The sequence below is a fragment of the Tursiops truncatus genome, chromosome 20, assembly GCF_011762595.2.
Source record: "Tursiops truncatus isolate mTurTru1 chromosome 20, mTurTru1.mat.Y, whole genome shotgun sequence".
NCBI classification, from domain to species: Eukaryota; Metazoa; Chordata; class Mammalia; order Artiodactyla; family Delphinidae; genus Tursiops; species Tursiops truncatus.
Window position 1 is genome coordinate 20,474,525 of NC_047053.1, and position 14,967 is coordinate 20,489,491.

The 14,967-nt window shown below is 42.5% G+C and overlaps 1 protein-coding gene across 7 annotated transcripts in view; it reads right to left on the reverse strand.

Moving 5' to 3' along the window:
* RFFL (ring finger and FYVE like domain containing E3 ubiquitin protein ligase) overlaps positions 1 to 14,967 on the reverse strand; it is a 67,672-nt gene that overhangs the window by 43,138 nt on the left and 9,567 nt on the right. Inside the window, exon 1 of one of the 7 annotated variants that reach the window (XM_033848268.2) lies at positions 3,031 to 3,174. The exons of the other annotated variants lie outside the window; for them this stretch is intronic. Within the exon in view, the coding sequence (XP_033704159.1) occupies positions 3,031 to 3,130 (100 nt within the window). The 5' untranslated portion in view covers positions 3,131 to 3,174. Of the gene's footprint in view, positions 1 to 3,030; positions 3,175 to 14,967 lie in introns of those variants that run through there. 7 annotated transcript variants of the gene reach the window in all.

The window sequence follows — 14,967 nt, forward strand, 5'->3', positions numbered from 1 at the left end:
CCTTCACTCATCAACCTGGTTTGACGCTCCACTATTGAGGTAGATTTTAACAAATTCTAGGTATCTGAAGCACAACAGAAAAGCTTGAGAGGCTGGAGTGGGCATACCATTCATGTCAATCAAGGTCTCCAACCACGGTCAAGGCCTCTCCAAGGCCAAGTAGGCTCTGAGTACCTCCTCCTTCCACCTCGAAGATAAAGTGGCCTTGCAAAAGACAAGACCTTTAGCACCCACCTACTGAGCAAAGGCACCTTTTCTGTAGAACCCAACAAGGTATATTTATCTACAAAGAGACAAACCAGGTGCTTACAGCAGCGTAAAAACATGTTTTCCCTCTGAGTCTTACCAGAATGTATGCTTCAATGTCAGAAGTAGCTTTACAATCACCGATAAAATAGGGATAACAAAACCTACCCAACACAGGGTACTGTAGGTATCAAATAAAATGATACAAGGGAATAATTTTGTAAGGTACTATACTACGTTAGGTGATGGTCTAGAACTAGGTTTCAGGAAGTCCTATAAATCTTCAAATTAACTTTGGATGGTTACTTGATGGTTTCAGGTGACATATACAGAATAGGCACCATGGGCTCAAGTTCATCAAACAAGAACAAAAACATGCCATCTAACTAGAAAGCTTATGGATTTTCTAATACTGCCAAGACTAATAAAGATGTTTTGACTAGTGGTTTGACCCTGGAGACCCACTTTAGCCACTGTCTAATGGTGCTGAGCTCTAGGTCAAGGACCAGGTCCAGTGAAGGAATTCAACAGTCTAGTGGAAGAGACAGACACTGCTGTGGAAGTCCAAATAAGGAAGAATAACTACCGGAGGAAGTCAGGGAAGGATTCACATATGAACTAAGTCTCCTGGGGATGAGCACTCTGCCTGTCAGAGAGGAGGGGGAACCACCAGGAAATGGCACAGTGTCCTAAAAGGATGTGGTATAACCAGGGACTGGAAAAATGAAGAGTTCAGGGAGGTTGGAGAGGAGAGAAATGGCTGGGAAAAGGAGAGGGAGATAAAATGAGTAACAGGTAGGATAGGGTCAAATTATGAAGGACTTTCCCAATCTAGCTAAGTAGGAAACAGAGAACAAATGGCACTCTGAAACGTTGCGAATGAAAAGATTAGATTTGGCCTTTAGGAACATAACTTTGGCAACAAGAATGAGAGGTTGGAGCAGAGAAGGATCTATGGTGCAGTGACAAAAGCACAATCAAGATTTGATAAGGCTTTGAATCAGAAGTTACAAACTCAAATTCCTGGAGGCAAAGTAGGTCAAAAGTGACATCTTCGTTGTGTAACATCTGGGAGAATGGTGATTATCTGTGATCTTGGAAGAATGCAGGCCCCGCCTAAAAGTCTTCACACATAAAATTTTAAGCCATTGGGCTGGTTAAACAAAATAGTTTTTGACCTATGATAAATTAAAGCAATACAGTGGGAATGAAGAAAAGACACACATCAAACAGTACGCCAATATAATCAAGAGGGTTTAGCAACCACAGATTTATCATATTTAGAGATGTGTGGCATTAAAAAGAATGAAGAGGCAGATTTGGTAGATATAATTAACAGAGTTCAAACATACAGCAATACAAGCAGATAACAGATACTGGGTAGGGGAGATAATGACTTGTTATGTACGTGTTGAACTTAAGACAAACCTGGTAGGTTTGTGAAGTTGGACAAAGCTTGTCAAGATTTGTCAAGTTGGAAATAAGGATCTGAAGTTTGGGAGAGACAGCTGGGCTGGCAAAACATACTGAGGATGGCTGAATTCATGGACATATTTGAGATCCTTAGAGGAAAGGGCTGGGAAAAGAGTGAAAAGAAACCCAAGACAAAGCCCTGGAGCACCTCGACACTTATGGGATAATCAAAAGAAAATGAGAATAAATAATGGAAGGATACTCTGGAAACTCAGAAGAGACAAGGTGGCCACAAAGCCACAGAGAGAAGGCTGCTGGGGAAAAAAAAAGAATGGTTCAATACTGCCAAATGCTAGGCAGAGATTAAGTAAGATGGAGGCTGAAATCAGGACCAGAATACTGGGCCTGGAAATCAGGAGTTTACTTGTAATCTTCAGGAAAACAGGAATAGGGTAATGGGGGTAGAAGCCAAAATAACAAAGAGCTGCTAAGAGGATCCGAGTTGAGGAAGTACAGTGGAGGCTCGTGCTCATTCTACTCTTACTAAGGACCTACTATGTGCCAAGTACCATGGATATAATTCTAACAAAACAGGTGCTGCTTCTCAATCTAGTCCACGATCGAGGAGACACAGGATGCTCCTGAGTACTCATCCAGTCTTGGTGAGTAAGAAGAGATTTCATGGAAGAAGTGATTTTCAGACTCCAGCCAGTTAAGCCAGTTGGCCAGGTTAAGCTGGGGCAGGGTGTCTCAGAGAAGGCTTGCCTGCGCAAAGGCCTGAAGTAGAGTGAACATGGACCACCTGGGGGTAATTGTAAGGCACAGGAAAGAGCAAACTTTAAAGAGGGTTACTGCCTGGTGCTGAGGCTGAAGATTTCAGAAGTTTAGAAGTGAAGAGCAGGAAGGAGATGGGGCGGCAGTCTGAACAGAATGAGGGGAGGGTCTTCATTAACACCTCAGAAACTCACTGGTAAGACAGTGCTTTCTACAATTCAGGAGTCAAAATTATTAAGCAGAAAAGCAAATATGTTTGCCCCTCTCTCTTCCTTTAACAATGGTTTAGTATGACTAAACCATTTCTCACAAGACACAGAAAGAATAGAGACTACAACAGCAAAAGATGGATAAAGCTGTAAACCTGTTTGATTTCTCTAAGGTTTATATAATAAACGGTCTTATTAGGTCCAAAACCACATCCAGATCCCAAAGGAAATGAAACTTTTCCCCTAACATCCCCTCCAAAGAGTTGAAGGACTTTCAGATACCCAACGTGATAACACGTTGACTCACTTCTAAAGACTAACGCTCTTCCCAGTTTCTGCATCAGCTCAGTCTAGCTCAAGACACTAAGAAAAAACAGTCTGGGGTTACCTGATTTTGCCTGTTTCAAAACATGGCCAGGGCAGAAAGCAAGCTGCCTCCGGTTCCTGCCGCTGCTGAGGTCCTTGGAGCCGGGTTCAGATGAGATCATCTCAGGAACCAACAGCAGCGGCTTTCAGGCAGTGAATGGTGCTGCCTGGGGACGTATCTTTGGTAAGCAAGATTGCAACAGAGCAGGCGGTTTACCCAGGGCAGTGCTGACTCACGCCAGGCAAAACTCATTTCCCAAACAACTCAGCCTGAGCCAACCGCAATCAACTGCAACCTAGAAAACAAGAGGCACCCCACTGATTTTTCTTTCAAATGGAAAGCTGATTACTGGGGGCAGGTGAACCTCGTTCCCCGGCTGCTGGTCACCCAGAAAAGTTCCAGTGGTCAGTCACCTTCTGAAATATCACCTGAAAACAGCCTGGGGCTCAGGACAGCACGATTACTGAAGGTAGCAGGTCCACAAGCTCTGGAGATTTCCCCAAGAGGCTGATAAAGAAGTCACTTTGCATTTACAAATTAGAACATCTGGGTGAGAGGATGCCCAGTCATGGGGGGGACCTGCCCAGTCATGGCTAGCTGGTCAAATCATTAGGGTGAATTCTGTCAGCTCTGACCAGGCTCACTGTTCTTTTTCCCCACCAGGCTTTCTCTGACCTTTCTGTTTCCTTAGACAACTCATGCTCTCTAATTAACACAGATACATAGGAGGGTTTTCTTTGTTTAATCAGCTGCCACATTCTCTATGCTAAAGCTAAGTTATCCACCATCACACCTACTAGATGTTTAAGGAACATAGGAGTCTGTGAAAATCACATTAACACTTACTTTTGAAAAATCCTTAAATTTATGTCAATTCTCATTTATTGGCCAGCTTATTAAAAAATTGATTCTAGGGCTTCCCTGGTGGCGCAGTGGTTGAGAATCTGCCTGCTAATGCAGGGGACACGGGTTCGAGCCCTGGTCTGGGAAGATCCCACATGCCGCGGAGCAACTAGGCCCGTGGGCCACAACTCCTGAGCCTGCGCGTCTGGAGCCTGTGCTCCACAACAAGAGAGGCCGCAATAGTGAGAGGCCCGCGCACCGCGATGAAGAGTGGCCCCCGCTTGCCGCAACTGGAGAAAGCCCTCGCACAGAAACGAAGACCCAACACAGCCAAAAAAAAAAAAAAGAATTAATTTTTTAAAAAAAGTAACAAATGTTCAAGTACAATTGGTGTCTTTAAAAAAAAAAAATCGATTCTAGAATGACTGGCTCATCAACAGCTATTAATTATTATTGAATTTGCCCTGACAGGCTAGAACTGACAATGGTGCTAGACAAAGAAAACAAAAGATTAAGTCCTTGCTTCCTCCGTGTTTTCATTCTACAAGAATGAAACTAAAGTTCATATCAGATCCTTCTGTTCCCTGCTCAAAATTTCCCATGGTTATCAGCTATTCCTTAGCATGGGCATTCAAGGCCACCACACCTAGCCTTGTTCATCCTGTCAGGTAGGTCTCTCAAGGCATCAACTCTGGATGTAGCTGCCAATCCAGCCTGTCATTCAATAAATGTTAGGATTCGTTAAAATGTACATGCAGATTGTCAGAATGCGGGTTTAAAAACTATGCTATTTAATTCTATTCCTTTTCACGGGGCTAGTTTAAAAAAAAAGTTATTTTATCCAATTCAATGCCCCTTAATTACATTATTCCAACAGGATAACCACACTGGCCTTTTAGAAGGTTTTATAAAATGTTCCCTCTTTTACTTCCTCCCCTTCAGTGTTTTCCTTTCCAGAAAATAGCTGTGTTTAAAGAAGTTTTCCTACAGTATGTGTTAATTAGTCTTTTTCAAATGATAAAAGCATCTTTAGAGCAGTTGATAACCATTATCTCACAGACCACACTTTAAAAAATATTTCTGTAGTTGATGATAAGTCACAAACATCCTAATATAGAGCAACTCTCAAGGTACATACAGTAGAGACAAATACGGAAACAAAAATAGAATACTGTTAAAAGCTTCTGACTCATTCTATATTAGTAAACTTTAAATGAGGAAGAGAAAATCCAGATGGTACTGTGCCCAGGAAGTAAATGTAAATGATGCAAAGCGCAACAGAAGCGTCAGAACTTCCTAATTCTGCTAAGATAAGCACCACTCAGCAGGTGAGGAGGGCAGGCTCAGATTATCGTCTCCCTCTGTGGGATTCTGTACAGTTCCGATCAGTTTCCCCTGAATATAACCATACTCCATCTGAGTTCCTTCTTTTAGCCAGGAAAGGCTGAGGATTACACGTGTAGAGCTCTAAAAAGATGCTAAACTTGAACTAATGGCTTCAGGCACTTGAGCTTTTATAAGGTTATATGAAAACTCCAAGAATATGAGACTGTATGAGAAATAAACAAAATAATTGTGGCTTTGTGCTTAAGTTCCTTCAATATATATATTTTTTAATATATTATTTTAAAACTCAGACAAAGTTAATTCACACCCATAGCTATATAGACTTACTTTTTATGTGTGGTCACAAGAGATATTTAACATGTGTATGTGTGCATGTATGCTTTTGTGTACGAGTATGTATGTGTGTATGTATATATACACACACATCTTGCAAACACCATACCCACTGTTTTACTTGCACAGAAATATGCAATGCCGTTTATAGCCCATATTTGGTTTGTTTTCTGATATTTCTTAACATTTTAAACAACAAGCAGGTGTCAAAAGAAATTAAAATAGTCATTTCTTAGGATTCTGTAGTCTTCCAAATCCATAGAAAATTACCAAATCCATAGAAAAAGATATGGGAGGGAAGCACAATGGGAGCAGATCAAGGAGGTATTTTAGCTTTACCAGTATTTGAATACATTTTACAACAAGCATATATTCAAATATTACTTGGTAATTTAAAATTCAGTTAAAGTTTTAAATGTTCTACTGTTTATAAACTACTTTAACCTTTTCCCCATCTCACTCTTTCCTCTCAACAGCCTCCTTTTACCTGCTTCCCCATTCCTAGCAACCTAAATAATACTGCACATTTCCTCTTTTTAACAAAATTAATCTTACTTATGTCCATATCCTTTTTCTTTCCCCCCACGTCCTTTTTATGATTGAGAAGACAGTGAACTGATAAATCCAAATTTCCAAGAACCAGTGGCTTTCTCACTTTGTTGATAATTAGAGACACTGCTAAATTCTAATCTTGGATGTTCAGGGATCTTATAATTTTTTTTTTTTTAAACTAGAGTACCTACTCTTCAAAGAAGACAATGAATGTCAACCAAGTAGCTATCACCTAATAAATCACAGAAATTAGGCATGAAAAATGAAGTGAACCTTAGGATACTCGAGAATCAACTCTAGAGGTACTTAAGAATCAACAGTGGTGCTTATTGAAAAGGATCACTTCCCAACCCAGTCTCTCAGACACTCTGAATTAGCAGAAGTGGAAGGAGCCCCCAGAATCGGAAATTTTTTTTTTTTGCCGTACGCGGGCCTCTCACTGCTGTGGCCTCTCCCGTTGCAGAGCACAGGCTCCAGACGCGCAGGCTCAGCGGCCATGGCTCACTGGCCCAGCCGCTCCGCGGCATGTGGGATCTTCCCGGACCAGGGCAGTAACCCATGTCCCCTGCACCGGCAGGCGGACTCTCAACCACTGCGCAACCAGGGAAGCCCCTAGAATCGGAATTTTTAATAAGCATCTCCCTCTCCCAAGTGATTCTGATACAGAGAGGCCTTGGATCATGTTTTGGGAGACAGGTCATAGCTCTGATCTCTAAGCACTGTAAAATGAAAAGTTTTTGTTTGTTTGTTTTTTGGCTGTGTTGGGTCTGTGTTGCTGCGCGCGGAGTTTCTCTAGTTGGGTCAAGTGGGGGCTACTCTTCGTTGCGGTGCGCGGGCTTCTCATTGTGGTGGCTTCTCTTGTTGCAGAGCACGGGCTCTAGGCACGCGGGCTTTAGTAGTTGTAGTGCATGGGCTCAGTACTTGTGGCTTGCGGGCTCTAGAGCGCAGGCTCAGTAGTTGTGGCGGGGGCTTACTTGCTCCGCGGCATGTGGGATCTTCCCAGACCAGGGATCAAGCCCGTGTCCCCTGAATTGGTAGGTGGATTCTTAATCACTGTGCCACCAGGGAAGTCCAAAATGAAAAGTTGGGGTTTTTTTCCCCGAAGACCATCAAACTGAACAGTAGTCTCACAGAGCAGGTGTTAGACATTAGTCCCCTCACCCACAAGAACCATCAAGAATATAACAATTGAACTATATTTATTCTGTTGACTGGACCATTATTTTCTTCAAGCCTCCAGAGGCAATTATCCTAACTACTTATCTTAAGGATTTTCGCTGCCACCCACAGTCCTGTTAGACTGAGACATTTTCACACCTGGGATGCAGTAGAAGGGGCTTAACAGAATTTTTATGACTGTGAAAATTGAAGTTCATTTGACTCAACAGAACAGTCAAATAGAACAAAGGAGAAAACCTCCGCAAAGGCACAGCTTGAAAGTAGAGGCTTCTGACTTCCTGATGAGGCAGTTTTGCCCAGAAATTCAAACCATGGGATGCTGTATAGCTCATATGTCAAGAGTGCCTAAATGGCAACTTATCACCACAGCATCATCCACCGCAGGCTTACTGTAACATTTGGAAGCACAACCCTGCTGGATAAGATGGCCTCTCCTGGGAGACAGCGGCTGTTGCCATGGCGGGGATCATTCCATCTTGGGGCCAGAAGAACCCAGCAGTCCCTTTAATCTTTAACGAGCCACTTTAGTGTTCAGATATAGGAACCGGCACTGAATGAGGCTCAACCTGCTTCACAGCACTTTGTGGCAAAACCACCCCCGAGCTGCAGGAGGGCACACCAGCCAAGCCGGTCCCCGGAGCTGCAGTTACCAGAATCTGTTCTATAATATAATTTGGGCACTTTATTATCCACTGTGGCATAATACTTCATAGTGCACAAAGGTATCCAATAGCGGACTTCCCTGGTGGTGCAGATGGTTAAGAATCCGCCTGCCAATGCAGGGGACTTGGGTTTGAGCCCTGGTCCGGGAAGATCCCACATGCCGCGGAGCAACTAAGCCCGTGCGCCACAACTACTGAGCCTGCGCTCTAGAGTCCGCGTGCTGCAACTACTGAAGCCCACGCGCCTAGAGCCCATGCTCCGCAACAAGAGAAGCCACCGCAGTGAGAAGCCCACGTACTGCAACGAAGAGTAGCCCCTGCTCGCTGCAACTAGAGAAATCCCGCGTGCAGCAACGAAGACCCAAAGCAGCCAAAAAATAAAAAATAAAATTAATTAAAAAAACAAAACAAACCAAAAAAAAAGAAGAAAGGTAGCCAACATCAAGGGTACTGCCTACCTCAGGCACAATGAAATACTAGATTAGTAAATGTCAGGAACTGAAAAAGTAACAAGCCCACTTTGAAGGAAAAGGAAGACTCCAAAGCTGACAGGACACAGCCTGATGACCTGATGACAAGATTGGGAGAAAGGAAGTCAGCGACGTGACTAAACTGCTATCTTGGGCAGTTCACTTTAGAAACCTGGCAACGGAAATCTTGGAACCATTCGACGGGTGTGATTTTCTATACAAAGCTATTTCTTCATTTTTCCCCCTGTGCTGCTAATACAGAAGAAGGGCTGGGAAAAGGCCCTTGTCATCAAACTCCATCACCTAAACAACTCCAAGAGCTTCATAATGAAGTAACTGGTAAGCTCATGTTCTATTCCCCAGTAGCCACCCTCTCAGAACAAAGATTCTGTAATTCAACTTTGAAGATTACCTTAATTCATAATTCTTATTTACTCTATAGCTCTAGATTTTTCTCTTCCCCAAATATACACACACATTCTCTCTCTCTCCCTCTCTCTCCCCCCTCCCTGCCCCCTTCTCTTTCTCTGTCTCTCCACCCTCATACTCATGCTCTGCCTCCAATAAGTCAAACTTCCTAAATTTTCACCCTGGTTTCCACTAAAAATGCCACAAGATTAAGTTACCTTCCTTCAGGTCCCCAAGTCTAGGGGGCCTTTGTTGACACGCGTTTCATCTTGATGGGTGATTTCTAGCCATGCAGATAAATTACCTTTTCACCTACAGTTAATCTTCAAACTGGCTTTTGTAGGCTATGGAAATAAAAGGGTAAGACTGCACAGCTTGAATGTCCCATCAAGGTAATCAAAGTAGTGGAAGAGGCAGAGAAGACAGAAGGAGAGATATCAAAATAAAAACTGCGCTGTGCATTTAAGGAGCACTTAAGAAAACACTCCATCTGACTAAGCAGCCAATGAGTAGACAAATACCCAAAGGACTATACATTCTCTAAAGATTACTGTGCTCACAGTTCTTGCTTCCCTCAAGGCTTGCAAGAGATCACATCATAAAGTTAGACTTGCATTATTCATAATAGAGTGGATAGATAGATCCCAACACCCAGAATTCTAAGGATTTACCTGCAAATAAAGGCATAACCTTATTTCAACCCAAACGCATGTAACTAGGAATAAAATACATATTGTTTGGGTCTTTCAATGGTATCTCTCTCATCCCTTTTACAATAGAACAAAAAAGGGTTAGAGAAAGGAACCCAAAGTTTTGTTGCAGGCATTAAACACTTAAAAAAGAATCACAGGGAAAAATGCCCACAATATATTATCCATTAAAAAAAAAAAAAAGCAGTACAGAACAGCAGGTGGAGAATACAGAATAGCAGGTGGAGAACACACACACACACACACACACACATAGCACACACAGAACATATACATACATATGTATATATACAGAGAGAGAGATACAAAACATATAGTCAAAAAGTCTAGAACCACTTAACAGTGTTACTTTTGGTACGGGTGGAGGTTTACTTTCTGCTTTATATATACACCTTTGTGCTATTTTAGTATTTAAATGAGGAGTATAAGCTAATTAACATTACCAGAAATAAAGTACCTAAGATCACCTGACAAAGAAAATGAAACAGAACAATTTGAACAAGTTCTTAGGGCCATTCTGAGCCAAATTTTCAGCATATTTAAGGCTATATTCACTGAGGCAAACATAAGAATCAACCAGAATTCAGTGTTGGGACAGCATTGTTGGTTCGTTTTTCGTCATTCTGAGCCAGAAGCGGTACTGTGCTATGTCCTGCCAGGTTAGGGGGAGACTGAGTCTCGTGCTCATGTCCTCACTTCCCCCTGGTTAGTCCTGGTTAGTCTTCTCTCTCTCAGGGACACCAGGGCAGGGGATTAAAAAGCAGGTCAACAGACCACTGAACACTGTAGAGAGAAAGAGCCACATGAAGGGCTAACCACGACTCAAAAATCTTGCTCTTTGTCAGTCAAGTCAGTTTTACAAGTAGTCTGATGAACTTAAAAAACAGATATGCTACTTATTAGAAAAGTTAAAAAAGGGGGACAATACCAAAAGCTGATGAGGATGCAGAGAAACTGGATCTCATACACTGCTGGTGGGACAGACTGTAAAATGGTACAGGGCTTGGGAAAATAGTTTGGTGGTTTCTTTAAGAAACTAAAGATACACATACTGTAAGACTGAGCAATTGCATTCCTGGGCACTTAACCCAGAGAAATCAAAACTTGTATCTACACAAATACCTGTACATAAATGTTCATAATGGCTTTATCTGTAACAGCCCCAAACTGAAAACAACCAAAATGCCCTACAATAGGTAAATGGTTAAAAAACTGTGATACAGACACTTCCCTGGTGCCACAGTGGTTAAGACTCTGCACTACCAATGCAGGGGGCCTGGGTTCGATCCCTGGTCAGGGAACTAGATCCCACATGCATGCAACAACTAAGAGTTTGCATGCCACAACTAAGGAGCCCGTGAGCTGCAACTAAGGAGCCTGCCTGTCTCAACAAAGACCCAGCACAACCTAATTAATTAAATAAATAATTAATTAAATTTAAAAACCTGTGATACATCCAAGGCATAGAAAACAAACTTATAGTTAACAAAGGGGAAAGGGGATGGGGGAGAGATAAATTAGGAGTTCGGGATTAGCAGATACAAACTACAAAATATAAAATAGATAAACAACAGGTCCTACTGTATAGTACAAGAAACTATACTAAAGACTTCCTTGGTGGCGTAGTGGTTAAGAATCCGCCTGCCAATGCAGGGGACACAGGTTCAAGCCCTGGTCCGGGAAGATCCCACATGCCGTGGAGCAACTAAGCACGTGTGCCACAACTACTGAGCCTGTGCTCTAGAGCCCTCGAGCCACAACTACTGAGCCCGCGTGCCACAACTACTGAAGCCCACGCACCTAGAGCCCGTGCTCTGCAACAAGAGAAGCCACTGCAATGAGAAGCCTGCGCACCGCAACGAAGAGTAGCCCCTGCTTGCTGCAACTAGAGAAAGCCTGCCCGCAGCAATGAACACCCAATGCAGCCAAAAATTAATTAATTAATTAATTTTGAAAAAAAGAAACTATATTCAATATCTTGCCATGAACAATAATGGAAAAGACTATGAAAAAGTATATATACGAATCACTTTACTGTACACTAGGAACTAATACAACATTGTAAATCAACTATACTTCAATTAAAAAAACAACTGTGATACATCCATCCATACTATTTATTCTATTTAGTAATAAAAAGCATTATTAAATACATTACTAAATACATCTTGGATGGAGGGCATCATGCTAAGTGAAAAATGCCAACCTCAGAAGGCCACATGTTGTTATGATTCTATTTCCATAACATTTCAAAAAGGACAAAATTATACAGATAGAGAACAGATTACTGGTTGACAAGGATTGGTTGGGGGGAAAGGGATGTATGTGACAATAAATGTGCAATTACAATTACTCATTCAACTGTCCAACCACTATGGAGAATTAAGGAAGGTGAATTGTTTGTAAGGCAAAGCACATTTCATATTATTCTGCCATCCCTACTATGCCAGAAAAAAAAAAAAAAGATTGTTTAAGCATGAGTCCGTTGCTGGCTCAACCACCTAAAATACATTTCAGGCATTACCTGTGCCCCATCTCTACCGGTGTTTTTATCTGAGCTTCCCCAGGGCTGCGAGCAATGAGCCAGGAGGCAGCAGAAGTAACCCATGCAGAGTGAACTCTCACTGCAATTTAAGCTCAGCATTCAGCCCAAAGTGTCCTGCTTGAAATCAAAAGCATCTGAAAACTGCAGCGATCAGACACATAAATTGTGAAAGATGTGGTTACTGGCGTGGGGCACCTCACATGTGACAGGTTTCCTACTACAAACAGTTTTTCCTACAAAAGTCTCAGTAGCAGTCTCCAAATGTGAGGGAAAGGTTAGTGGAAAAAATTTAAATGATGCTTCCTCTGTGATTCTCCCAGCCAGGGCTCACATGTACTGAAAGCAGGTCACATGTCTCAGGCACAAAGTTTTAGTTTCTATACTCATCCGGGCTTCTTACTGAAAGTGGTCTACCACCATTTATTCCAGTATCACTTACAACACGAGGACCCTCGGGCCACCAACATCTACAGTATCCTACACAAGGGTCAATTTACTGGTAAGGCCTATTGAAAAACAGAAAGACACTCCAAAAAAAAAATTTTTTTTTTAACAGAAAACCCACCAATAAATTCTCCTCTAACCCAATGCTTCAGCTGTTTAGCCAAATGTGCTTTTGAGGGTGACTGGTTGATATATCAAATACAATTACAATTTTAAAACATGGAATAAACTATAAAACAATCCTTCAGGACTTCCCTGGTGGCGCAGTGGTTAAGAATCCGCCTGCCAAGGCAGGGGACACAGGTTCCATCCCTGGTCTGGGAAGATCCCATATGCTGCGAAGCAGCTAAGCCCGTGTGCTGCAACTACTGAGCCCATGCACCTACAGCCCATACTCCGCAACAAGAGAAGCCACCACAATGAGAAGCCCGCGCACCGTAAGGAAGAGTAGACCCCGCCTGCCACAACTAGAGAAAGCCCACACATAGCAACAAAGACCTAATGCAGCCAAAAATTTAAAAGACAAAAAAAAAAAATCCTTCAGTGCTAATGGAATTAAAACTAGTAAAGGAATAACAAAGACTGCTAATAACATTCTAAAATCACCTTCCACACAAGGAGGCCCATGTATAAAAGGATAATTTTAAGCCCACGTTCTATGAAATAGAACCTATTTCTAAAGACTTACTCTGATAAGTAATCATAATTAGATGAGCTGATGGAGTGAGAGGCAGCTGGGGTCTGGTGGTTGGGAGCGGGTCTTTCCAGCCAGACTACTTGGGTTCAAACACTGTGTGGCCTTAGGCACATTTTCAACTTCTCTGTGCCACATTTCCTGATCTGCGGAACACAGATACTGGTGCCTACATTTCGCAGAATTGTTGGGAGGGGTTAAATGAGTTCATATAACAAAATCCTTGGCACACAAAAAGCACACAATAACTACCGATAATTTTTATACAGGTAAAATAGGGTATAAAGAGAAGTACCATAAGGTTATAATGACCAAAGTCCTCTGTAGCCTGGCACACATGCTATTCTACTGAACAGTACCTAAGAAAGCAAGGCCCAGTCTCATCACACAGCCTCCCCACCCCTCCCTACCCCAGTTAGACAGATGGAGTTTGGGGGCTTCCCTGGTGGCGCAGGACCAGGGCGCGAACCCGCGTCCCCTGCATTGGCAGGCGGATTCTGCATTGCAGAATCCGCCTGCCAATGCAGGGGACGCGGGTTCGGGCCCTGGTCTGGGAGGATCCCGCATGCCCGCGGAGCAACTGGGCCTGTGCACCACAACTACTGAGCCTGTGCTCTGGAGCCACGAGCCACAACTACTGAAGCCCGTGCTCCGCGGCGAGAGAGGCCACCGCAATAGGAAGCCCGCGCACCGCAACGAAGAGTAGCGCCTGCTCGCCTCAACTAGAGAGGGCCCACATGCAGCAACAAACACCCAACGCAGCCATAAATAAATAATTAATTTAAAAAAAAAAAAAGAAAGAAAGAAAGATGGAGTTTGTTCTAGAGATGCTTAAAGAAAAAAGGCTTGACTTTACCTAGACACCTCTCTCCCATTTCTAGGTTTCCCAACTATTCAGCAACAACCATAGACATTTTGGAATCAGAAACATAAATTGTGTCCAAAAGTGTTAAACAATGCTTGTCCAAAGGCCCCAATACAGCTAATAGTTTAGACAGCTGTGCTAGGAGCCATAGAAGCTGCATTTTCTAACTAGTATTGCTTCTGAACAATTGAAACTTTCTCCAGAGCAAAGTCCAGACACAGGAAGCAGTGTTCCCCGCAAACATCCAAACAGTTTCATTATTGTTTAACCACCAAAATAAAAATAACAGCTCCAATAATCTATCAAGTTTGACATTTCATCCAACCAAGCAATTAAACCAGGACACAATGCATGCATGGAGAGATTTTTTTTCCCCTGCTCCAAATCAACGCTCATTTTGACATTATAGCCACACAAACTAGTAATGCTTGTTCCTAGATTACTTACAAAAGGCTTCTAAAAACCAAACACGCTGAAGTGTCTCAAAGAAACGGCACACCGTCAAATTTTATTTTGTCTCCCACCTTTAAGCATCTTTATTAACTGTAAGTAAAGTTACAGACCAAGTAGTTGGAAACTCCCTTCTAATATTTAGTCAAAGGAGGTAAATACCCTCCCGATACAGGCACAAAATGCAAGGTCTATCAATATATTCTTAAATATATTAAAGGTAAGTATCCTCACCTCATCCTCAAGTATTAAAATCGTGGTTCTGATCTAGCAAATCACCAACTGACAGAACTTCTCTCTCCAAGTAGGGAGTTCTCAGTTGGTTGCCTCAATTACAGGTAGCCTAAGGAAGAAAATCAAGGACCTTTGATATCAAGTTCCTAAGACGTCCTCAGAACCACCTATAATAGAACAATGCTATTCAAAGTGTGCAGTCGCACACCCTCCATGGACATC